General features: G+C 45.7%; 1 protein-coding gene across 2 annotated transcripts in view; it reads right to left on the bottom strand.

The window, feature by feature from the left end:
• TPH2 (tryptophan hydroxylase 2) overlaps window positions 1-7,867 on the bottom strand; it is a 71,136-nt gene extending 63,269 nt beyond the window's left edge. The window contains exons 1-2 of one of the 2 annotated variants that reach the window (XM_074984033.1): window positions 7,767-7,867; window positions 32-221 (exon numbers count right to left, since the gene is read on the bottom strand). In XM_074984033.1, coding sequence (XP_074840134.1) covers window positions 32-221; window positions 7,767-7,867 — 291 coding nt within the window. Of the gene's footprint in view, window positions 1-31; window positions 222-7,762 lie in introns of both variants that reach the window. The other variant, XM_074984035.1, reaches the window with a different exon arrangement.
• Window positions 7,868-22,735: the final 14,868 nt, after the last annotated feature.

Here is a 22,735-nt window from a genome sequence, read left to right on the forward strand (position 1 = left end):
CCCAACATTTCCAATAATGTGTGATATTTACCTGAAAGAGTCTGAGGGCTTTCACCAATCCACCAATTTCATTCTTTAGAGAAAACACTACAGCTGTCTTTCCACTTTCGGAAACTGATTCACTTTTGCCATTTCCTTTATTCCCTTTCTTCTCATCATTTTTACCAGAATTGATTCTGTTTGGCTGCAAAAAAGTAGATACAAAATATAAATGTACATTTCTGAAAAAATATCAAACATTCCTTTCACACAGACATCTTGTCAGAAAACACCTAGATGAAAGATCCAGGCTATGAAAAAGGTAACTCGCATATTCAAACGCAGAACAGATCGCAGCAAGTGTTGGAGACAGAAGAGACCAATACAGAGTGATAAAAAAAATAAGGTGTTATTATAGGCAGAGACTGGATGCAACAATTCCTCACCTGGCTAAATTGTTGTAGCCCTGACTTGACCACGATAGAGCTGTGCTGATTGACACCAGTGGATTATCTAGCCCATAATTTTGAATCTATTTGAATTATCCATGCAGTTAATTAGCAGAAAAGTCAATTTCTCTGTTGCCATCTGTTTTTTCATTACTCAATGAACTAAAACAATCCATGGATTATACAAATTAAAAAGGGAAGATAAGTTGAGTGTCAATCGCAGAAGACATCTGAATTATACGAACATTTTAAGAATTTGTTTCAAGAAAAATAAATCTGATCATTTATCCCAAAGGACATTTCCTTTCATTTTCACACTATTGAGCTTCCCACACCTGTAAGCTTCTCTTAGTGCTCAGCTTCCTTTTGTATTTTCTACTAGTGCATTATCACCAACTCCACAGACAAAGGTGGCAAAAATGATTAGAGGACTAGAGCACATGACTTGTGAGGAGAGGCTGAGAGATTTGGGCTTATTTAGTCTACAGAAGAAAAGAGTGAGGGGGTATTTGATAGCAGTCTTCAACTACCTGAAAGCCGGGGCGGGGTGTTCCAAACAGGATGGAAGAGGCTGTTCTCAGCAGTGACAAATGGCAGAATGAGGAGCAATGATTTCAAGTTGCAGTGGAGGAGATCTAGGCTGGATATTAGGAAGAACTATTTCACTAGGGGTACATCTTCACTGCAGAGAAGATTGACCCTGCGGTAGTCAATGTTTTCCAGTTTGCATTGGCACACCTGGTAGGGACGCTAAATTGAATTTACAAGGCACCTGTGTTGGTGCCAATACTCCTGCCCCTCATTAAGAGTAAGGGAAGTCCTTCCTTGGTGGAGATGGCACAGATCCCGAATTAAGGTAAACAGAGAGCAGCTACATATCAACATAACTGGAATGGCATACCTCAATTTGACCTTTTGATGTAATGAAGACCTGATCTAGGAGAGTGGTGAAGCTCTAGAGTGATGGTAGAAACTCCTTCCCTGGAGGTCTTTAAGTCCCAGTTTGACAAATCTCTGGCTGTGATGATTTAGTTGGCATTGGTCCTGCTTTTAGCAGGAAGTTGGACTCTGACCTCCTGAGGTCTCTTCCAACCCTATAATTCTATGAGTCTAAGTCTTTTTGAGATGCTTCTCAGTAGGCCATCCATATCAAGATCTGAGAAATAGTGGCCAAGATTTTCAAAAAGGACTAGCAGTTTTGCCTGTTGTGCTTGAGACACCTGAATGCAGACAGACATTCAGAGGGCATGCATTCAGCACTTTATGAAAACCAGGGGATCCCTTTAAAAGTGTTTCAGAGGTATGAAACCAAAAAAAACTTGACTATCTTGATCAGTGTCCATTTCTGATGTAATTGTTCAGCAGTACATTCTGTTCTTGAGATTTTAAAATCGCTAAACCTAAAATTTGAGAAGGGGACAGCCAATAAAGAGGGCAACTAACAAGGCTTGAAACATCTGAAGCCATGTCCAAACTATATTCTAAAAAACTACTATTGAGAATATGTGGGAACCCTGAGGCAGATCACCTCTTGGTTTCAATCAGATCTTTCCATGACTTCAGCAGAGCTGTGACAATTTATTCCAACTGAGAATATGTTCTAAGCCCCAAGCTTGGTGTTAAAAGCAACTTTTTAAACAAGTTTTTGCCTAGTCTTCATTGACCTGGTAAAGTATTTTGAACTTATGTTATGATAAATCCTTTTGAAATGGGATCCGATCCTTTCGGAAACAAATCCACATTGCTGACAGGGACCAATCTGTAAGAAAGTTTCAGAACAGACAGTTCAAGGCATCCAAACTAGCCATGTTAGTCCATACTAGCAGGGTCCTCAATAAGTGTTTCTGAACTAGTGTTTCTCAATTTTTTTTTTTTTTTTTATAAAGTACCCCTTGAAAAAAATTATAAGTACCCCTAGATTGCTCTCACATACCCTTAAGGGTGTGCATACCACCAGTTCAGAAACAAGGGCCTTATGTCATCTGAAGTTGAGACAAGTGCCATTCAACCTTCCGTGGTTACTGTACCTTTTCAGGAGTCAGATTTGTTTCTTATACCAAGTTACACCTCACTTCAAAACTAATCATTTCAAAACCATGCAAAAATATCACAGAAGACTACTGCTGAAAACTTGCTGACTTTCTACTATCTTATCAAATAAATGAACTGTAATAGAAATTCTACTTACATTTCAGCATTAGACATATGGAGCAGTAGAAACAATGAATTTTTAGACTGTAATGACTACTAGTGCTTTTATGTAGTCTGTTGTAAAACTAGGCAAATATCTAGAGGAGTTGATGCACCCTTGGGGGTACACTGCGGTCTTCCTGGGGTACATGTAGTGCTGGTTGAGAAACACTGTCCTAAACCATTTAAGTTACAATAGCCTTTGGTAAGTACCCTGTAATGCCCATGTCAGTTTCCAGAATCTAGGTATTCTGGAACATTTCATACAGCTTACATGGCAGGAGGCAGAGAGATGACGAGTGACATGTTGCGTGTTCAGTCCACATTGGCACGAAAGCAGTATGAGCAGAAGCAGCCAAACTTTAGGTACAAAACCAATTAAAACCTGTAGCATCTTTTAAATATTAAAGTATTTGTAAATCATCTGGAAGTCTGTGTGGACACAGATCATACTAGAGGATTTAACCACCTGAATTTCTCTTATGAAAACTTGGTCCAAGTGTCAGCAACAAGCACAGGTGCATTTGAGCAAGAAATGAGGCTCACACACCTTTTTTTATGCTTTGCCAGTCAACGCTTGCTGAATCTACAAAAAACCAACAAATAACCCCACGACACACAAGCAGTCCTGTAGCACCTTAAAGACTAAATTTATTTACTAGGTAATAAGCTTTCATGGATAAGCCACACTTATTCAGATTCTGGAGGACAATGCTGCTTGCTCACTTCTGCTCCAGAATCTGAAGAAGTGGAGCTTACTCACAAGACTCATTGCCTAAAACTGCGGTGTTCCGATATGTTGCCCACTCACCACATTTGGAGAGCAGGACAGCATGATGTGGCGATTGGCTCTGGAGCCACATGCAGCTCTTGGAGTCTTTAAATGCAGCTCCTCCAACCCACACACAATTGCCATCCACTGGCTCCACATACATGCCCCACCGCGCAGCAGCAGAAGCATGTGGTGACAGCTGTGGTTCCGGCAGCTCCTGCTGGCATGGGTCCCAGCACAGTTTGACTGTGTGGCTCAGGCCCCAGTGCGGCCGCAGCTCAGGCCCCAGCGCAGTGTGCACAGCCACAGCTCCTGAGGCAGTGATAGCGGCTCTGGTGAGTCATCAAGTTCAGTTTGTGCGGGGCTCTGAAGGTGTCTGGCTCTGGGGAGGGCATCTATTGGGCGGTGGGGGGGTATATGGAACAGGGGAGTTCTGGCTCTGGTGGAGGGGAAGGGCATTGTTAGAGTGGTAGGGGCTGTGGTGAATAGGGAAGGATGACATCCACAAGTGTGGTGATCCTTCAGTTTCCATTGGACACCAATGGCCTAATAAATAAAAGTGTTAGTCTTTAAGTTGCTACAGGACTGTGCACATGTGTGTGTGCGCACAGACCAACAAGGCTATCCCTCCAAGATAATCTGAATCTAGTTTACTTAGAACTTGTAAAAAAAGGGCCACACAATTCAGTAGTCATGTCTAGGCCTACTCCCTATTTTAATGCTCAAATTTAACAAAATAGTTTTAAAAAAGTGTTAGCCCCCATGTTGAAGGGTATCATTCCAGCCAGTTTGATTTCAGACAATTGTATGTTTAGACTGAATCCAAATTCAATGTTTAAAACAGTTTTCAAACATGGTTAAGAGTCAAGCATAGACAGGTTCTGCATGATTTTGCATTTAAGAAATGGATCACCCTCTTGTTAGCTCTTGTAAGCCCTGCTTCAGAAAAGCACTCTAGAGCGTTTAATTTGAGATGTGTGTTCCTTAATGGGGGCCTTACACACTTTCTCATATTTTTGTTACAATTAAACATTTTCCAAAATTATTGTTTGGGACATTGCAAAATTAAATATAGCACTTTTGTCAAAGCACATGTAGGCTGTCTACCCTCTACACTTTTCAGTGTGTGTACACTTTTGGAAGAAAAGCACATAGAAGCATGATAATTAACTGCCTAATCCTGAACAGTGCTCAGCACTAACTAGCTTCAGTGGGAAATAATAGCTCTCAACTCTGCCCAAGACTGTGCCCCTGAGTTCCCGTCATTGTGTAAAATGGACAATATCTGATGTGACTGCTAAAAGCCACTGCTCACCCTGAAGAAACTAGATGAGCTAATCATCAGAAACAAGACAGAAGTTGTCATAGTCCGAGAATTAGTTTCATTAGCCATATGTAGCCAGACATGAACCCCCCATTTGGCCTTTCCTTCTTCTCCCCCCCACTGGGAGAGACAGAGAGGGAAACAAGCAGGGGAGACAGGCAGCCTTTGATGTCCTGGGAACACAGGTGTGCTGTCTCACCCAGCCTCTCTACTATACACAAAAACCAGACAGTGAATGGGCTAGCTAACAGCCACCCTTCTAGCTGATCTCGGTAATTGACACTCCTTGATCACTTCCCCAAGAAGGACAGAGAACCCCGCCCATCACCTCCAAAGGTGCCCAATTGTCCACAATTCACAGGTGCAAATTGAGCCTTCCACCTTCCCTGGGAAACATGGGGTTCAAAACACATTCCCCCCAGTTGGCCACTTAAGACCAGGAAGAAGCGTACGTGACAAAAGGGGTATAAAGGGGCTTGTCAGACCACCCCCCCTTTGAGTTTCAATCACCTACACCTGCTGGCCAGGTCTGGAATTAACTCCCGAGACTGGGGACGCCTGGTTCATATCTACTTCTTCCCGAGGGATTGAGAGAATCTGGGTCACACTGGATCTAGGAGGCAGGGGTAAGAATTACACCTGTATTAAACTTCTTTCCTATAGGAATTGAGGGAAAGACTCTGGTTCCACCAGGTCTAAGAGGCAGGGGTGAAAATCACACCTGCAACTTGCCTTTCTTGTGTACACATTACTTGTATTAGTTTAAGCTAGCTAGTTTGTCTAAAACTTTTCTTAAGTTAAATTGTGTTGTTTCCCCTTTAAAAACCACAAGTACTAACTTGTACTTTAATCATTTGTCTTAGTTAAATTGTTTCTATCTTTGTATAAATAAAAGGTAACTGTTAAAGCCTCTCTAAGTGTAATTTTCCTCTTGCTGCTGTACCCGAGCTAAACACAAACCAAAGAACCCAGCCTGCCCTGGCTGCTTAGCGTAGCTGCTGGTGTGGCATCACCCCCTTTGCCCCACCAGACCCTTAGCTGGCACCTGGGCATCGGCTCACACAATACAAGCTACTAGTTTATGGGTTTACACTACCAACAAACTTCAAAGTTGGGCACTACTCTGAAGTCGCCAGCAGATAGTCTACACACGATTTCCCTTACTTCAAACTTCAAAGTCCTTACTTCGCTCTCAGGAATGGAGCGGTGCCCTACTTCAAAGTTTAACTTTGAAGTAGGTGTGTGTAGATGCTCAACTTTGAAGTTGCTTATTTCAAAGTACAAACGTCAAAGTAAGCAACTTCAAAGTTATTTTTGTAGTGTAGACACAGCCTATGTGATTAAATAGCGATTTATAGACCTCCTTTCCTAATGATGATAACTTATTAACAGGAGCAAGTGCAAATATTCAAGATATCAGAGTTAAAGCAGAATCCTAGTGAACAGAGTAAGACTAAAAGTCAACAGCAGAACAAATTCACCCCACTTAGCCCAGTGATCCTCATTCTAAGATTGCCCATTGATAACAATAATCCAAGTACAACTGACAGAAATGAGCAAACACTTAACTATTCAGTTTTAGTGTTAGCACAAATGGGGATATTTCAGCTTTACTCCAAAGAAAATGGGTCAAATCCACACCCCAGGTAAAATAGCATCCATCGAGGGCTTGGTCATATATTTTCCACAGGAGATGTATACATTCTGTGTGTGTTTGTTTTACTATTAAGTATAATAGTAGATTACTAGTATGTATGAATTATGTTAGCACTCTGGATACAAAGACATACAGATAACATTTATTGCATAAAAAAGTTGAAATACAGTTATGAAATGATCATTGTAATCCTTTGAAAACACAAAAATATCTTTTGGGTCTTCAGATCATCTTGCAAAGATTGGCTTATGTCTTTCAACAGTATTTTTACATGAGGAGATATCTTATCTACATATTTTTCCCTATATGCTATTGTATCTCTTCCAGCTGAGGAATCAACAGTCTAATATTTTAAAACCAAATATTTACACTAAGTCTGAAGATAGACTGTGATGCCCATGGAGCACGAGCTGCAGTATCAGTGTCTATGACATTTCTTGGGCATTTTCCTCATACTGACTGTCTGATTCAGAACCCATAAGCATATGTCTAATTCTGCAAGCACAAGTTAGTTCAACTGACTTTGCTGGAGCCATTCACACAGTTGATATTAGGCTTGAATTCACTAACTCGCTGAATGGAAGCCACACTTATTTGCTTCTGATTGTAGAACAGTACGAGATATAATGACTTTCTCCAATATTGCCTGTGGAATTTAGCAGGGTTATCTGAAGACACTATGCAAAAAGACTCGAGATGGTGATTAAACCAGAAGGAACTGGTCAAACCTAGTTACAAATAAACTGAATCTCATTCCATATATTTAATTTTTAAAAAGGAAAACCAGCATATGATTTGCAGGATGTGCCCGAGGTCTGTAAACTATTTGCAGTATGACCTACCTGAACACAACGAAGGCCTGTGGCACCTTGTAGACGAACAGATACCTGCTCGTCTATAAGATGCCACAGGACTTCTTGTTTTTGAAGATAACAGACTAGCACGGCTACCTCTCCGATACTGAGCACAAAGGAGTTATCTGGAAGAACCTACAAGTATTATCGATTTTCCCCCCTTGGGTGCCCGCTGTCTTTACTGCTTTGCCGCTACCCTCACGTGTCGCCCAGTTACTCTGCTTAGCATTAGGACCATTTGCTCAGGAACTGCGGCTGCTGGCTGTGGAAACCACTGACTGGACCCTGACAGACCTTTGATGCAAAGTCAAGCACCCCCTGCGGGTGCGATCCCGGCGGCCGAGCCCAGGGCAGGGGCGATGCCGAGGGGGGTTCCCCCTTTAGCTCGAGAGCCGGCGGGGGCACTCCGCGAGCACAGCGCAGGCCCGGGTCCCGCAGGAACCGAGGCGCCCCGTGGAGGTCAATAAGAGCCGCCGCTGACCAAGCCCCCCAGCGCGCGGGGCAGCTGCCGCGCCACAGCCCGCCCGGGACACTCACCGGCAGGCTGCTGAGTCCCTGGTGCTCCCCGGGCACGGCGGAGTCGAGGGAGAGCCCTCGCCGGGCCCAGTACTTGCTGGAGAACATCATCATCGCGGGCTGCATGGGTGCCCCGGGAGCGGAGCGCTCTTCCTCCACAGCAGGGGGCGGCGGCGGGCTGCGGGCGGCGCTCGAGAGCTCTACCCTAGCTGCGCCGACGGCGGCGGCTTTTATGCACCTGGCGGGAAGCGGAGCGGAGCCTGATAGGGCGGCGCGGGTTCCATTGGGCGGGAGCTGGGAGCTGTGGCGGGGCGCGTGGGCCGCTGAGCGGCGGGGCACCGCGGTGCTGGGCCCAGCGGACGCTGAGGGACGAGCCGGGTGGCTCGCGTAGCTTTGGGGAGGGGGTTTTGTCTCCCAGCGCCGGTACTTCTGCGCTGCCCCGCGTGCCCCGTCCCTGGCTGTGCAGCGATCGAGCCCCCGCTCCCGCGCAGTTAACAGGATGCGTGTGCGGAAGCCAGCGCCACGCCCGCAGGTGGGTTCAGGTGCCGCCGCCTTCCCTGGAGGCAGGAGCTACCGAGCAGGAGCCGAGGGGCTTTTTCCGGTGCTTCGGAGGCGTAAGGCGAGGTTCCGCCTGTTCCGCTGCACAGAGGGCGTTCGCCAATACAGGGGATAGAGTTAAAACACCCCGTCACCCGCCAGCTCTCTGCTACGCCGCCACGTTAGCGTGACTTCGGTATGGGCAGTTGTGGACGGCGGTGAAATGCATCCCGAAGAAGTGACACCTGGACAGGGCAGGTAGGAGCTATCCGTCCACCTTCCCTACCACAAATTAACTCGATCAAGCTTGCGGAACCGAAGACGCACCCTGTAGACTAGGGCCCACTAAACTGCCAGAGAGCCACAGTCAGGCGTGCTGTGATGGTGGGCGAGAGCGAGACAACTCGAGTAGACCCCCAGCTTATGCGATCTTGGCCACCTCCGCGTTAGTTGGATTTGTCTATAACTGGGAGCCAGCAAACAGACCAGCAGCAGGCCTGGTCAGTTCCCAGGCTCCTGTGAGCCCTGCGGAGCGGGGAGCCAATTCCCCCCTGCTCAGAGGAGATGGGAAACTGACCAGCCCTGGTGCTGGTCAGTTTCCCAGCTCCCCTAACTCCCCCCACTTTGGGAGCCAGGCCTGGCTTGTACCGGGCCACTGTCCCTCCCAACTGCCCTCCACCTGCCCTGGAGCCTGTTGAGGCAGAGGACCATTGGGCTCAGGGGCCAGCCTGGCCATACCTGCCAGTCCTCCCGGCCCCCACCCAGCCTCAGTGGGGCCTCTGGCCCAGACGTGGGTCACACCCCCCCATGCCAGGCACTGGACAGTGAGGGGGAAGAGGGCTAAGGACTGGGCCACCTAGGCTCCCACATTTGTATATAGTCCCCCCCATTATTGTAAATAGTTGCCTTGTCCCACCCTGCTTTAGTAGCTGTCTCCCCCAATGTACATAGTTCCCCATTCATGTTTAGAAAAGGTCATCGTTTTTGTTGGGTTTCAAGAATGTTCGGTTTATTTAAACAAAACAAATGTGTGTCATGTGCTCTCAGGGCGCATCGTGTGGGCGTGGGGGCAGTGTAGTGTGTTGTGGGTGGTGGGGGGAGGGGCTGTGGGTGGCCCACCAGGCTGGCCCCGCCGGTGCTCACTCCACAGCCTGGTCGAAGTGAGCCCACAGGGCCTCCCAGACCTGGATCCCCTCATGGTCGGCTTGGTGGCTCGGGGAGGCGGCTGGCTGGGGGTAGGCCGTGCCAGCCTCCACAGCCCAGCCCTGCACGAATGCCTCCCCCTTGCTCTCCACCAGGTTGTGGAGTGCGCAGCATGTGCCCACAGCCTGGGGGATGTTGGGGAGCCCCATGTCCAGGCGGGTGAGGAGACACCTCCAGTGGCCTTTCAGGTAGCCGAAAGTCCACTCGACCACCTGGCATGCATGGTTCAGGTGGGTGTTGAACCGCTCCTGGCTGGCGCTGAGGTGGCGCATGTAGAGGCGCGTGAGCCAGGGCTGGAGGGGGTAGGCCGCATCCACCACAAGGCAGAGGAAGCGCCTTCTGGGGGTGTAGGTCCCCGCCTCCAGCTGGCGGCACAGGCCCGAGTTCCTAAAAACCTGGGCGTCGTGGGTGCTGCTGGGCCAGCCAACATATACGTCCAGGAAGTGGCCCTGGCTGTCCACCATGGCCCAGAGGACCACCGAGTGATAGCCCTTCCTATTCAGGAAATGTCTTCCTCTGTGCTCCGGGGCACAGATGGGGATGTGAGTGTCCTCCAGTGCCCCCAAGCAGTTAGGGAACCCCATGCTGGCAAACCCTGTGATGGCCGCATCCAGGTCCCTGAGCCGCACGAGTCTGTAGAGCAGCAAAGTGTTCAGCGCGCGGACCACCTGCTGGGGGAGGACATGAGCACCCATGAGGGGTGTGCAGGGCATGCCCAGCCCTCCCTTGGGGTGCCCCCTCCCCCTGGGATCCCCCCAGGCTTCCTTCCCTCCCCCGGGGTCCTCTTACCTCCATGACGACAGCCTTGACAGTGGCCTTGCCCACACCAAACTGCTGTCCTATGGATCAGTAGCTGTCTGGAGCAGCCAGCTTCCAGACAGCAATGCCAACCCATTTCTCAATGGTGAGGGCACACTGCATGGGGGTGTCCTGGTGCCGCAGGGCAGGGGTGAGCCACTGGCAGAGCTCGAGGGAAGTCTGCTGGCTAATCTGGAAATTCTGGAGCCAGCGATCATTGTCCCACTCCTCAAGCACCAGTTGCTCCTACCACTCTGTGCTGGTGGGGTGCCTCCATAGCTAGTGGTGTGCCAGGCCCGGGGGGGGGGGTGTGGGAGGGCCACATGGTGGTCTGCGGGGGGCTCCTTCATCCGCTGAGGAGGACAGCTCATCTTCCAGGAGGTGCTGGGTGGCCCCTTCCACGGTGCTGAGCAGGGCGGCCACTGCCTCAGAGGCGGCCGTGTGGGCTTCTGGGGGTCCATGCTACGTGCACGGGGTCTGTGAGTGGTTGTCGGCTCTGTGGACCTGTGCTGTGCAGGCAGAGTGTGCCTGGGAGGGGCCGTTTAAGGGAGCAGCCTGCTATTGCCCTGGAAGGGCTAGTCCACCCTGTGACCCTGTCCGCAGGCTTTCCTAGCCCCCTTATTCCGACTGGGGTTGCTTTTGTGTGTAGACGCTCCCCTGTGGGGCCCATTTCGATTTAGTGCTTTCCTAGGTCAACGTTCAACATTGACAGCACCAGCCCTGGAGGATGTGTGGATGCTACGCATTGAAATAGCTTATTTCGATTTAGCGTCCCTGTGTAGACGCACCCCTTGTGTAGTAACAATGGTCCTTCAAGCTGTGTGTCCGTCTGGGCGCTGCACTGTAGGGGTCTACACACCCCTGTGCCTCTAATCAAAGATTTTTCAGAGCACTGTCCATTGAGCCCACACTCTGCTCACCCTCCCATATGGTTTGCCTCAAAACTACCTAGCAGTGCACAGGTGAAAGCCCCTTGCTTCCTTCTCCACTCCAGAGTCCGACAGAGAACTCTGAAGTAGAGGAGAGGGCGGCAGGTTGTGGGGCAGCCAGAGGGGGACACGTTGCAAAGCACCATTGGTACCGCACAAGGTAACTTCCTCATCTTCTTCAAGTCATGTCTCTAAGAGTGCTTCACAGTAGGTGACTCCCAAGCACTACTCAACACTGGAGGCTAGGGCTTCAGAGTGGAGCCTGGGCCTTCAGAGTGAAGTCTGTTACTACATGGAGTACTATGGAGTCAAAGAAGGCAGTAGGGGGTCAATCTTGACTGATCACACTTCTCTCTGGCCATGGGGGCAGCGGTCTAAGTTGCTACTCTACAGTGTTGAGACAGGAATAGCTGTAAGGAATGCAACCATGTAGAAATTGACATCATGCAGGGCATATAGACCTGGGATGGGAACATACGGTGTCCTTGCTAACTGATTAATTCAATGAGAGGCGCATTTGGACAGTCTTTGAGCCAATATCACAGTTTAGAAATCTTTCTGTGGATGAAAGGGAGAGTTTGGGGGAGTCCTGTGCAAGTACAATTATAGTGTTGTAAGGTGTAGCATATGCAGAATCAGCTCTCTGTTGTCACAAAGTGCTTTTGGGAAAAATACTGGGAGATGGATCTGTTGATTTGCCTGGAAATGCAGATAGTGGTAGGAAAATTTGAGATATAGCCTTAGACTTTTTTATTATTATTAAAAGGGCCATGAATGGCAGCTGTGCTATCAGGGCTGTTATTTCTCTTATGGGCCTAGTTGAGGAGATTGCAGTTAGAAATTGGTCATCTCTCATGTGTGTGTCTTCACAGACATATGTGTGAGAGAACAAGTTGCCATGGACTCAAAGGGAGGTCTAGTCAAAGTCCTGAGGACTAGTTTAACGTTCCAGGCTGCAGAGGATGGTGTCACATGTGAGAAGAGATTCTCAGTGCCATTAAGGAATACATGCTTCTAGCCAGTGAGCAAACAGAGTATTTGTTTACCTGGTGGTGGAAGGCCATTTTTACTACAAGATGTACCTTAACAGAGCCAATTGAAAGTTTTGACCTTTTTAGGTCTAAAATGCAGTGTAAAATCAGAGGAAGGGAAGATGAGGTTAAGTCTACATGAGTAGAATAGCTATGACTTGGAATAGTTTCCATTTTGTGGGTAAGTATGTTGCATAATTAACTTTGGCTGTGTAGTGATGTCTTTTAACTCCTCAGAACTTTCTGTCTGTAGGCCTTGAACTAAGAAGGAGCCACACCTGTACACTAGGAACTAACTTCGAAGTTAACTTTGAAGTTAGGCACTATTTTGAAGTACCTAGCAGAGAGTCTACAGCCATCTTCCTTTACTTCGAAGTTAACTTTGAAGTAGGGAGCCCAACTTTGAGGTCCTTACTCCATTCCCCACAGTTTAACTTCAAAGTAGGGTGGGTGTAGATGCTCAACTTTGAAGTTATTTTTGTAGTATAGACACAGCCCCGCAGACCTAAGATTCATAGGATGGGATAAAGGAGCAGCCCAGTGTTCTGAGAGATCAGGTGAGGAATCATCTGAGAAGGAACAGAAGAACTTACTGCCATATGTATCAGATATGAGTGTCAGACTTGTTTTGGTTAAAAGTGGGCAATCAGAGTAACTCTCATTTTGTCTTGCTGAATTTTCAACAGGGCCTTACATAGAAGAGAAAACTGGGAATAGGTATACAAGAGGTCCCTGTCCCATGCAAGTATAAGGGCACCTCTGAGTGAATGTTTCCACTGGCCAGGCCTGGGGCAGTAATAAGGGTCTTTATTTTTCCAGTACACAGTGAAGAAATCTGTAGGCCTTTCTCCCCAAAGGGGGAAAAAACATAAAAACAGCTCCAAGTTCAGTTCCCACTAATGGTTGTGCCAGAAATTCTGCTTGAGACTGTTGGCTGCCATGTTCTGTATCCCTGGTAGACAGACAGCTGAAATGAGCACCTTGTGAAGCCGGAGTGCTTATTTGAAGAAGAAGGGAGATAGACATCTGAAGCAATTTACATAAAAATCCATTAGGTCCATCCTGACCTTCATGTGTGTATTCTTGATGAAAGGCAGGAGACTGTACAAGCATGAAGAGTCATTTCTATGGAAGCTATGTGCCCTGAACCCTGGGGCTGTGTAGGTGAGCTCCCGTGGCTAATAGGAAGACATCTCTCCCAAGGTGATGAGTCTGTATACTGTATCAATTGTGCCACTGATAAACACTGGTCATTGTACTAGCATTAGTACTCCAGTTCAATGAGAGTAGCCTTGTAGAATAATTTCAGTGGAGCAGTCTGTATGGATAGGACCATTATCAGAAGGTAGACTGTAGGAAATCTTGGCCTTCTAGAGCTGAATAATGGCTGCTACAAGGACCATCTCGAACATCTGTGTCTTCCCATATTGTTTAATGCCCTGAGATCTTGAGTGGGACTCCAAACTCACTTCGCTTTGAAGACTGGAAATAATGGGAGAGAACCCCCTGGTGCTCCTGAGTTGCATCAGGAGTGGCTCAATGATATAACAAAATATAAGTTTGCTAATGAACTAGGTTATCAGGAGAAGGGTCCCCGACAGGGAAGAGGGAAGGAGAGTTGGAGTGGGGAAGGAATGCAAATTGAAAGCTGTAACTCTTTGAAATGATCCCTGGATCTATCTGTCAGAGATATATAGATGCCAGCCAGCTTTGCAACATAGAATTGTTCAGGCCCTTGATCACAGCTGAAAGAGGTAAGGAGAGGCGGATTGACAGACTTGGACTCCTTCAGGAACCCTATGGGCAGAATTCCCTGGGGTGCTACCATGAAGGGAAAAGGAGTCCAGGAAATATGGCAGTATTTTAAGGAAGCGCTATTGAAGGTGCAGAAAGAAACTGTCCCAATGCACAAGAGAAGTAATATGGTAGGAGACCAGACTGGCTTAATGGGGAAATCCTTGGAAAACTTAGGCACAAAAAGGGAACTTACAAAAAGTGGAAACTGGGACAGATGTCTAGGGAGGGGTATAAATGTATAGCTTGAGAATGTAGGGCAGTTATGAGGAAGGCGAAAGCGCAACTGGAATTGCGACTCACGAGGAATGTGAAGAAAAGTTTCTATAGGCATGTTACCAAGAAGAAGGTGATCAGAGAGAGCATGGGGCCCCTACTGGATGAGGGAGGTAACCCAGTGACAGATGATGTAGGGAAAGCTGAAGTACTTAATGCTTTCTTTGCCTCTGTCTTCACGGACAAAGACAGCTCCCGGACTAATGCGATAAGTGATGCATTGTGGGATGAAGGTGGACAGCCTTTGGTGGAGAAAGAACAGGTTAGGAGCCACCTAAAAAAGCTAAATGTACGTAAATCGATGGGCCCAGACCTAGTTCATCCTAGGGTTCTGAGGGAGTTGGCGTATGTTGTTGACGAGCCCTTGGCCGTTATCTTTGAAAAGTCGTGGAGATCGAGAGAGATCCTGAATGATTGGAAAAAGGCAAATGTAGTGCCCATCTTTTAAAAAGGGAAGAAGGATGATCCAGGGTACTATAGGCCAGTCAGTCTTACATCAGTCCCTGGAAAAATCATGGAGGGGCTCCTCAAGGAAGTCATTTTGAGGCACTTGGAGGAGGGGAAAGTGACCAGGAATAGTCAGCATGGATTCATGAAGGGCAAGTCATGCCTGACCAATCTGATTAGTTTCTATGATGAGATAACTGGCTCTGTGGATAGGGGAAAATCAATGGATGTGATTTATCTTGACTTTAGCAAAGCTTTTGAAATGGTCTCCCACAATATTCTTGTTGACAAGTTACAGGAATGTGGATTGGATAAATGAACGGTAAGATGAATAGAAAGCTGGCTAGAAGGTTGGGCCCAGAGGGTAGTGATCAACGGCTCGATGTCGGGATGGTGGTTGGTTTCCAGTGGACTGCCCCAAGGTTCGGTTCAGGGTCCTGTTCTGTTCAACGTATTTATCAATGACCTGGATGAGGGGTTGGATTGCACCCTCAGCAAGTTTGCAGATGACACTAAGCTAGGGGGAGAGTAGATACGCTGGAGGGTAAGGACAGGGTCCAGACAAATTGGAAGACCGGGCTGCAAGAAATCTGATGAGGTTCAATAAGGACAAGTGCAGAGTCCCGCACTTGGGCCAGAAGAATCCCAAGCATTGTTACAGGCTGGGGTCTGACTGGCTCGGTAGTAGTTTTGCAGAAAAGGACCCGGGAGTTGTAGTGGATGAGAAGCTGGACATGAGTCAACAGTGTGCCGTTGTAGCCAAGAAAACTAATGGCATATTAAGTTGCATCAAGAGGAGCGTTGCCAATAGATCCAGAGAAGTGATTATTCCTCTTTATTCGGCTTTGGTGAGGCCGCATGTGGAGTACTGTGTCCAGTTCTGGGACTCCAATTATAGGAAGGATGTGGATACACTGGAGAGGGTCCAGCGGAGGGCGACCAAAATAATTAGGGGGCTGGAACATATGACTTATGAAGAAAGGTGGAGGGCATTGGGACTTTTTAGTCTGCAGAAGAGACGACTGAGGGGGACTCGGTAACAACCTTCAACTTACTGAAGGGAGGCTGCAGAGAGGCTGGAGAGAGGCTGTTCACAGTGGTCATGGATGGCAGAACATGGAACAATGGTCTCAAGTTGCAGTTGGGAAGGTCCAGGTTGAACATTAGGAAAAACTTTTTCACTAGGAGGGTGGTGAAGCATTGGAACGGTCTACCCAGGGAAGTAGTGGAGTCTCCATCCCTGGAGGTGTTTAAGTCTCAGCTCAACAAAGCCCTGGCGGGGCTGATCTGATGGGTTTGGTCCTGCTTAGAGCAGGGGGCTGGACTCAATGGCTATTTTAGGTCTGTTCCAGCTCTATTGTTCTATGATTCTGTGACAGGCAGTGGACTGGGACGCAGGCTGTTTCCACTTTGAGCCCTGGGCCTTTTACACTATGACTTGTAACTATGCTCAGAAGGTGAGTACTGAGTAGCTGAGAAGTGTATCTACTTTTCTGCCCTGTAGTGTAGATTCCCAAGGAGCATAATATGGTTCAAGAATTCAGGACTGGAGAGAAAGCTCTGTCTTTGAAGCGTTTGGGCCCTTCACACTGGAAGTCTTCTCCACTTCTCTGGGCAAACCAGAAATCTGTAGCCAAGAAACCGTCTCAGTACCACTGTCATGAAGGCTGGGCAGACTTAAAAGCTACAAAACGTGCTGTGTCTACCGCAATGTGACTATTACCCAATCCTCTTTAACAATGGCCTCTACCTTTTTTGTGGTAGAGATAAAGAGAAGTTTGATGGAGTGCTTCCTGTTCTGAAAGGTTTCCTGGCTAAGGGGCTGTGGCAGCCAGGCTGTAGGGACCATCTGGTAGATTCTCTCTAAGAGACACTGGATGGCTGTGACCTGTGTATGCCTATTATGAAAAGATTGTTTCTGGATAGAGGCAGCACTGACTGGGGTGCTGGGAGAATACAGTTCAGTGCCTGGATGTGCTCAGTACCATGGCCCTGGTACCTTGTAATGGGGATTGCCATTCTTCTCCATCCATTCTGTCTCCAGGGTACTAGAGTCCCTGAGATACCCAGGGTTTACTCTGTACCACAGAGGAGAGTCCGTAACACTTTCAGTATTAGTGTTTGAGATGGTGCAGAGCACTCGCTCGGATGCCAGAGCGCATGTGTTACTGTGGCCTCAAAACTGCTACGCTTTATGTGAATCGTGTAGATTAGGACAACTGCTCTCTTCCATGAAAGGCCAAAGATGGTTGAGAAGGAAGTGAGGGGCTGTCACCCGGTGCAGTGCTAGATAGCCTCCAGGCAGACCACGTGGGGAGGAAAGCACACGCTTAGGCTTAATGGAGACTGCTACCAGAAATCTCCAGTTAGAGATACAGGGGTGCACATACACCTTCAGCAGAGCATCCATAGGGAAAGTACTTGAAGAAGAACCCCATGTTCTACCATTGCAGTTTTGCTGGACAGTGAGCACTGTTTGCACCAACCAGCAATATATCCTGAGAGGCAAATGGCCCAGTGTTTAACAGTTGCTTTAAAATTTGAGTTGTTAGACACAGTATACTAAGTGTAGAAAAGGGACTTGTGGAAGGCCTCTTTCAGTCTATAGAACACACCAAGTCCAAAACTCTTGAGACCATCCCTACTCACCAGAACTGTGTCCTTGAGCATCCCCAAGCACAGCTGCCTGCAGCTCCAATGGCCGTGCTTTCCCATTCCCAGCCAATGGGAGGTGCAGGAAGTGGTGGCCAGTATGTCCCTTTGGCCCATGCCTCTACCTGCAGTTCCCACTGGTGGGGGAACAGGGAATCACAGACATGCAATATAAACAGACTGCAAGCAAGCTGCCAGTGGATGGGCTGTACATAAATGTAATACCTCTGGACTCAGCGGGCTGGTCAAAATGTGGGTCACAGTTTGAGGACCCCTGTAAAGCTTGTAAGATCTGTTAATGAACTTTCCTTAAGTGTTCCTCTGTACAGCCAAGAAGATCCATACCTACAGCCCAACTCAGACACTTGGTCTCAAGGACCAAATTTAGCACTGTGGAGCTTTCAAAGTCCACAGGAATTGCTAAGTAGGATCACAAGGCTGGATACTTTCAAAGTTTGTGGAAAGATTATGCAGCACTTGTTGTCTGTGTTTATTTCTATTTATCCCCAGGACTCTCCTAACGTCTGCAGCCCACTGAATTGACAAACAGTACAGACACATCCACAAATGTTCATAAATTGTGTGTGTCAAATAGCTCCCATTTAAAGAATTTCAAAAGCTAGAACTGAAGTCTGTAAGAAACTATGATGAAGTTTTTGAACCATCTCAGGCTAGCCGCAAAGAGAGTAAACATTGACCCACACAATCAAACCCTTCAAATAGAAAATGTTTAAAATGGGCATGCAGGAGTCCTTCTGGGCAAAAAAATTTTCTATGGAGGATTTTTTCCATGGAAAATTTCTATGCCAGGGACTTGCAGTTTTTTTTTCTTTTAGAAAAAAATTCAAGATGGAGAAATTGTTCTTCAGAAACTCAGTTTTTCTTTTTATGTAAAAAAAGTGATGGCAATTCAGAGAAGAGCCATACAAATTATTCCAAGGCTGTAAAAAATGCCTGACAAAAAGAGTGAGCTCCTTAAATCTATCAAAGACAGTTTAAGGATGGTCACACTCAGTAAGTACCTACAGTGAGAAACTATATCTGATTGAGTAAGGCTCGTTATTTTAGCGGACAAAAGCATAAGATCCAGTGGACTGGAAGTTGAAATAAGACCAGTACAGACTGGAAATAAGATATGTTACTACACTGATAATTAATCATTGGAACAATTTCCTAAAGTTTGCTGTGGATTCTCAATGTCAAACCTTTAATCAAGATTAAATACCTTTGTGAAATATATGCTGTAACTCAAAACACAATTGAGTTTGATAAAGCAATTACTGACGGGCAGACTGGTTGTCATCATGGTTCCATCTAACCTGAAAAATCTATAAATCAGTCTTTTTTCTATTACAATGACTCACCTTTAAAGACTTCAGAGTTTTTTTTCTGCTTATATGTATGATGTTATTCCTCTGCTATATACTGCCCTCTAAGGGGTGAAACCTAATAACTTTTAAGCAGCCCAAGACAACATAAGTACTGAAATTTAGGGTTATTGCGATTTGACCTACTTGACTTAAACCCTTGTGTTCAGAGTGGAGCATAGGTCATCTACAAGTCTCCTCCACTTCATAGTGCATTCCTTATCGTGGTGAGGTGGCTTGTGTCTCTCCAGGGACCTATGCCAGCCAGGAGCTACAGCTCCTGGAAGGATCACCCCAGCTGCACAGGTCAAAGGCTAGAGTCCGGACAAATTTGGATAACCTTTCCCCAGTGTAGAAGGGGTTGGCTTAGGGTTAACAACTCTATCCATAAAAACACAAAAGTTACAGAAATATCTACAGAGAAACCTACAACTATACAAGTCTTGGGAGGAGCTGGCAAGCCACAAAGATTGAGCATGAAGCATGGCAGGGAATGCTAAAAGGGTTATTGTACCTTTGGCAAATAAAACTGCTTGGATAATTCAGGTAAGAAGAACTTAATTACTCAAATGGTAATTTGGCCAGAACATCATGGTTGAATGTCCACGTTCCTGAGGTCTATTATTGGAATTGTTTCAGGATTTGTTTTTAATCAACAAAATTAACAATTCTAGACCAAATCAAATATCCCATTTTCACATGGCAATCTTCTCTTGCTTTCTCATCTCATTCTTGATTTCTTCTTTCTTTCTCCCCCTTTCTGAAGCTTAGCCATAAAAACACTTTGAATGAATTTATATTACACAGTGGAAGAGAACCTGACAATGAACTGGGATTTTTTAACTGTAAGTGTCAGCATCTGTTTTAAGTCTCAAACACACAATTTCCAGCTTTATAGTGTTCCTCAATGCCAGGCTGGGGCAAATGTCAAATGGAAGAGTGTCCCCTACTGAATCACCAACATGACTTTCTTACAGAAGTCTCTCATCCAGATAGTGACTAGATCCAACATGGGCGAGAGGGACAACTAACATGATCAAAGCCTCAAATGGTAGGACTATAAAATACATATAAATGGCATGTAAGAAACTGAAAGTAGAAGTCAGTGACTATAGTAAGTACTGGCTTACTAGTCCACTTGCACACCAGAAAAATTTTATGGGCACATCCATATTGGGAACCCTCCCTACCATCAACTCAGCTCACACCAGAAAAAACAGCATTGCTGTATCAACTCTTTTAGTTGGTATAATTTTCTTCTAGGGCTTATTCCACTGTAAAAATATTGCAGTACATAAATCCCTTAATCAACATTGTTATATTGGCAGAAGTTTCTAATGTAGGCCTAGCCTTTATCAATCAAGCAATTTCTCTAGCAAGGAAGAATGGTCGTGTGGCTGGGGATCAGAGCAGGGAATTCATGGACTGTAGTTTCCACTCCCAGCCCTGCTACAGACTTCTTGTATGACATTGGACAAATCATTTATTTTAATGTCTGTTCCCTGTTAATATAATTTGTGAGAACAGGGATTGTTTGCTATAGTATAGCTGGTCTAGCTCAACATTTTAGTTACTGTAGTTGCTGCTGTAAAACAGCCAGAAAGCTTTATTGTTGCTGATAACCCATATTAAGGTACTATTATGACTATTTTCTCATTTGGGGCAAGAACAAATGTGTATGCACACACATAGATGCTACTTATTCCATGGCCTTGTATCTGGCATACATCTTGACTCATTACTGTTTGGGGAGAGAAATGTATCATCTTCTCTGGGTCCTGATGTACCACACTGATATGTGTGGCACCTTGACAAATTTCCTGAGGTTGCCTGACTAAGGCAAGCAAGATTGCCTGTCACTGTCTGAAATGCTCCAGTGGCTACAACGAGCTCTGCAGTGCAGGTTTCTCTTTTATTGGAATGACAGAGTAGGGCCACCTCTGCTGTTAGATTCTTGTTTTCCAGCTGGGACATCAAACAAAACTAAGATGACCCTGTTATCCAGACAGGGTAGCACTGCTTGTCTATCACAGCTGAGTTTGGTAGCAAGCATGTAAAAGTATTTTTTCTTTCATTCTCTTAATTCTCTTTAGCATGCCTGATGAAGACAAAGTGAATAAAGATGTACTTTGTCAGTACAAATTAACTGATCATCCCAGAATGCTCTATAATCAGATTATTCAACTTCTAACAATCCTACCCTGTAATTCATTTCATAAAGATTAATGGTTCTTTTGGGTGTTCTGTTTTAACAATTGGACTATTCTATATTAAGGCAACCCCAAGAGACACTGACTGGAATAAAAGTTTATTTTGTCTCTCAATACTTCATTATAGAGTACATATTACTCTGTGTTACAGAAGTCACAGAACTACTTATCTTCAAGTTCATAGTACTACAAGCAAAAATAAAAGAACACCTGAGTAAATACTCAATACAAACGCAGACCAAAATCTACATTGTCAGTAAAAATTGTGCAAGAAAAACACCATAAGATAACCATATTTTTCTGATTAGGGATGTGTGTGTTTGTGCTCCCAGCTTTTTAGAGAGATTTTTCCTCGATTTTAACATAATTAGGGTACAGCAAAATTGTTTGAGTGCTTTATCTCTTGCACTTAGTTATCTAAAAATATTTGGATTTCTTTTAACTGAGTTTCCTGGATTGGTAATGGTTCCTGGATTTATAATGGTTAATTTTGAGAGAATTGCAACATTTCTATAATTCATTTTATCCCTAATTTATGGATACATACTCTCAACCTTAATTCCATTTTAACAAGTTTTTTGGGCTGGAATTTCCACAGAAAGTCAAAGAATGCTATCATGTGATATTGTTTCTGATTTGAAGACATGTTGTATCAGCCTTAAGTCTTTGTTATTTTAACATTCAAGGGCACTTTTCATTGATACACTACACAAGCATAGCCAGAGCACAGCCAGCCATTCAAAAACCAGATGAAGCGTACTGGTGAGTCTGACCCTTGATCTGCAATTGACATAGTGTCTTAGAGGAGTGCATTACTTGATGTAGAAATTCAGACAGGATCATTATTTGGCTAACAGAAGTGCTTTATTTTACATGGCCATGGGAGGAAAGACAAGGGGCGACCAGTTCTCAACAAAAACAAAGTACAGACTTCCTTATATACCCCATACAATTGTTCTGTCATGGGTTACACAGATATGGAAACCTGAATTTTCTGGCTTAAACCAGTCTTGCAGTTACATTGTCATGCTGAGCTAAGCGCATCTTTCTCAGGCTGCTTTCTGATAAGCTTTCCTCCAAGGCCACCTTACTTTTCTCACTTGGCCTTCACCCACCCCCCTTTCGCTGCCCTGGCACATCTACTCACCTTGCAGTATTTTTCCATTCCTCATCACACTGACACTGGGGATGTGTGAAGTGGGAGAACAGAGAGCCCTAGCCTTTAGAGGTGCCCATACACTCCTACTTCAGTTACCCCAGCCGTACTGCACCAGTGTACAGTGGAACCAAGACCTCAGTGTCCTGTGGAACCCTTTAAGCACCAGTGCATGCAGACACAGAATCTGTAGAAAACAATGAGAGTTGGGCTGAATAATCAGTCATTGCATATCCTTGATGTATCCAAAACTACTGGAGTCATTACACAAAGAGAAATCTTCATGTAAATTACCTGTTGTAGAAAAGTAATGATTATTTTTGACATCTCAGTGGACCTCTTTTAAGCTTTATCTTGGGAGAAAAAAGTACATTCCAAGTTAAAATCCTATGACAACAGCAGTTTGTCATTTTTACAGAAATTAGTCATTGACGAAATTTGGGGAAAAGTATTCTAACAACTTCCTAACATCTGTGAAAATTACAAACTGCTTTGGCTTTACTTTAACTAATGAAAACACAGAGTACCCTGAGTTGTGAATTCAAGGCCGTTTAACCTCAGCAATCACAGCAATTAGACACATCTGTTAATAAT

The sequence above is a fragment of the Carettochelys insculpta genome, chromosome 1 (genome assembly GCF_033958435.1).
Source record: "Carettochelys insculpta isolate YL-2023 chromosome 1, ASM3395843v1, whole genome shotgun sequence".
Lineage (NCBI taxonomy): Eukaryota > Metazoa > Chordata > Testudines > Carettochelyidae > Carettochelys > Carettochelys insculpta.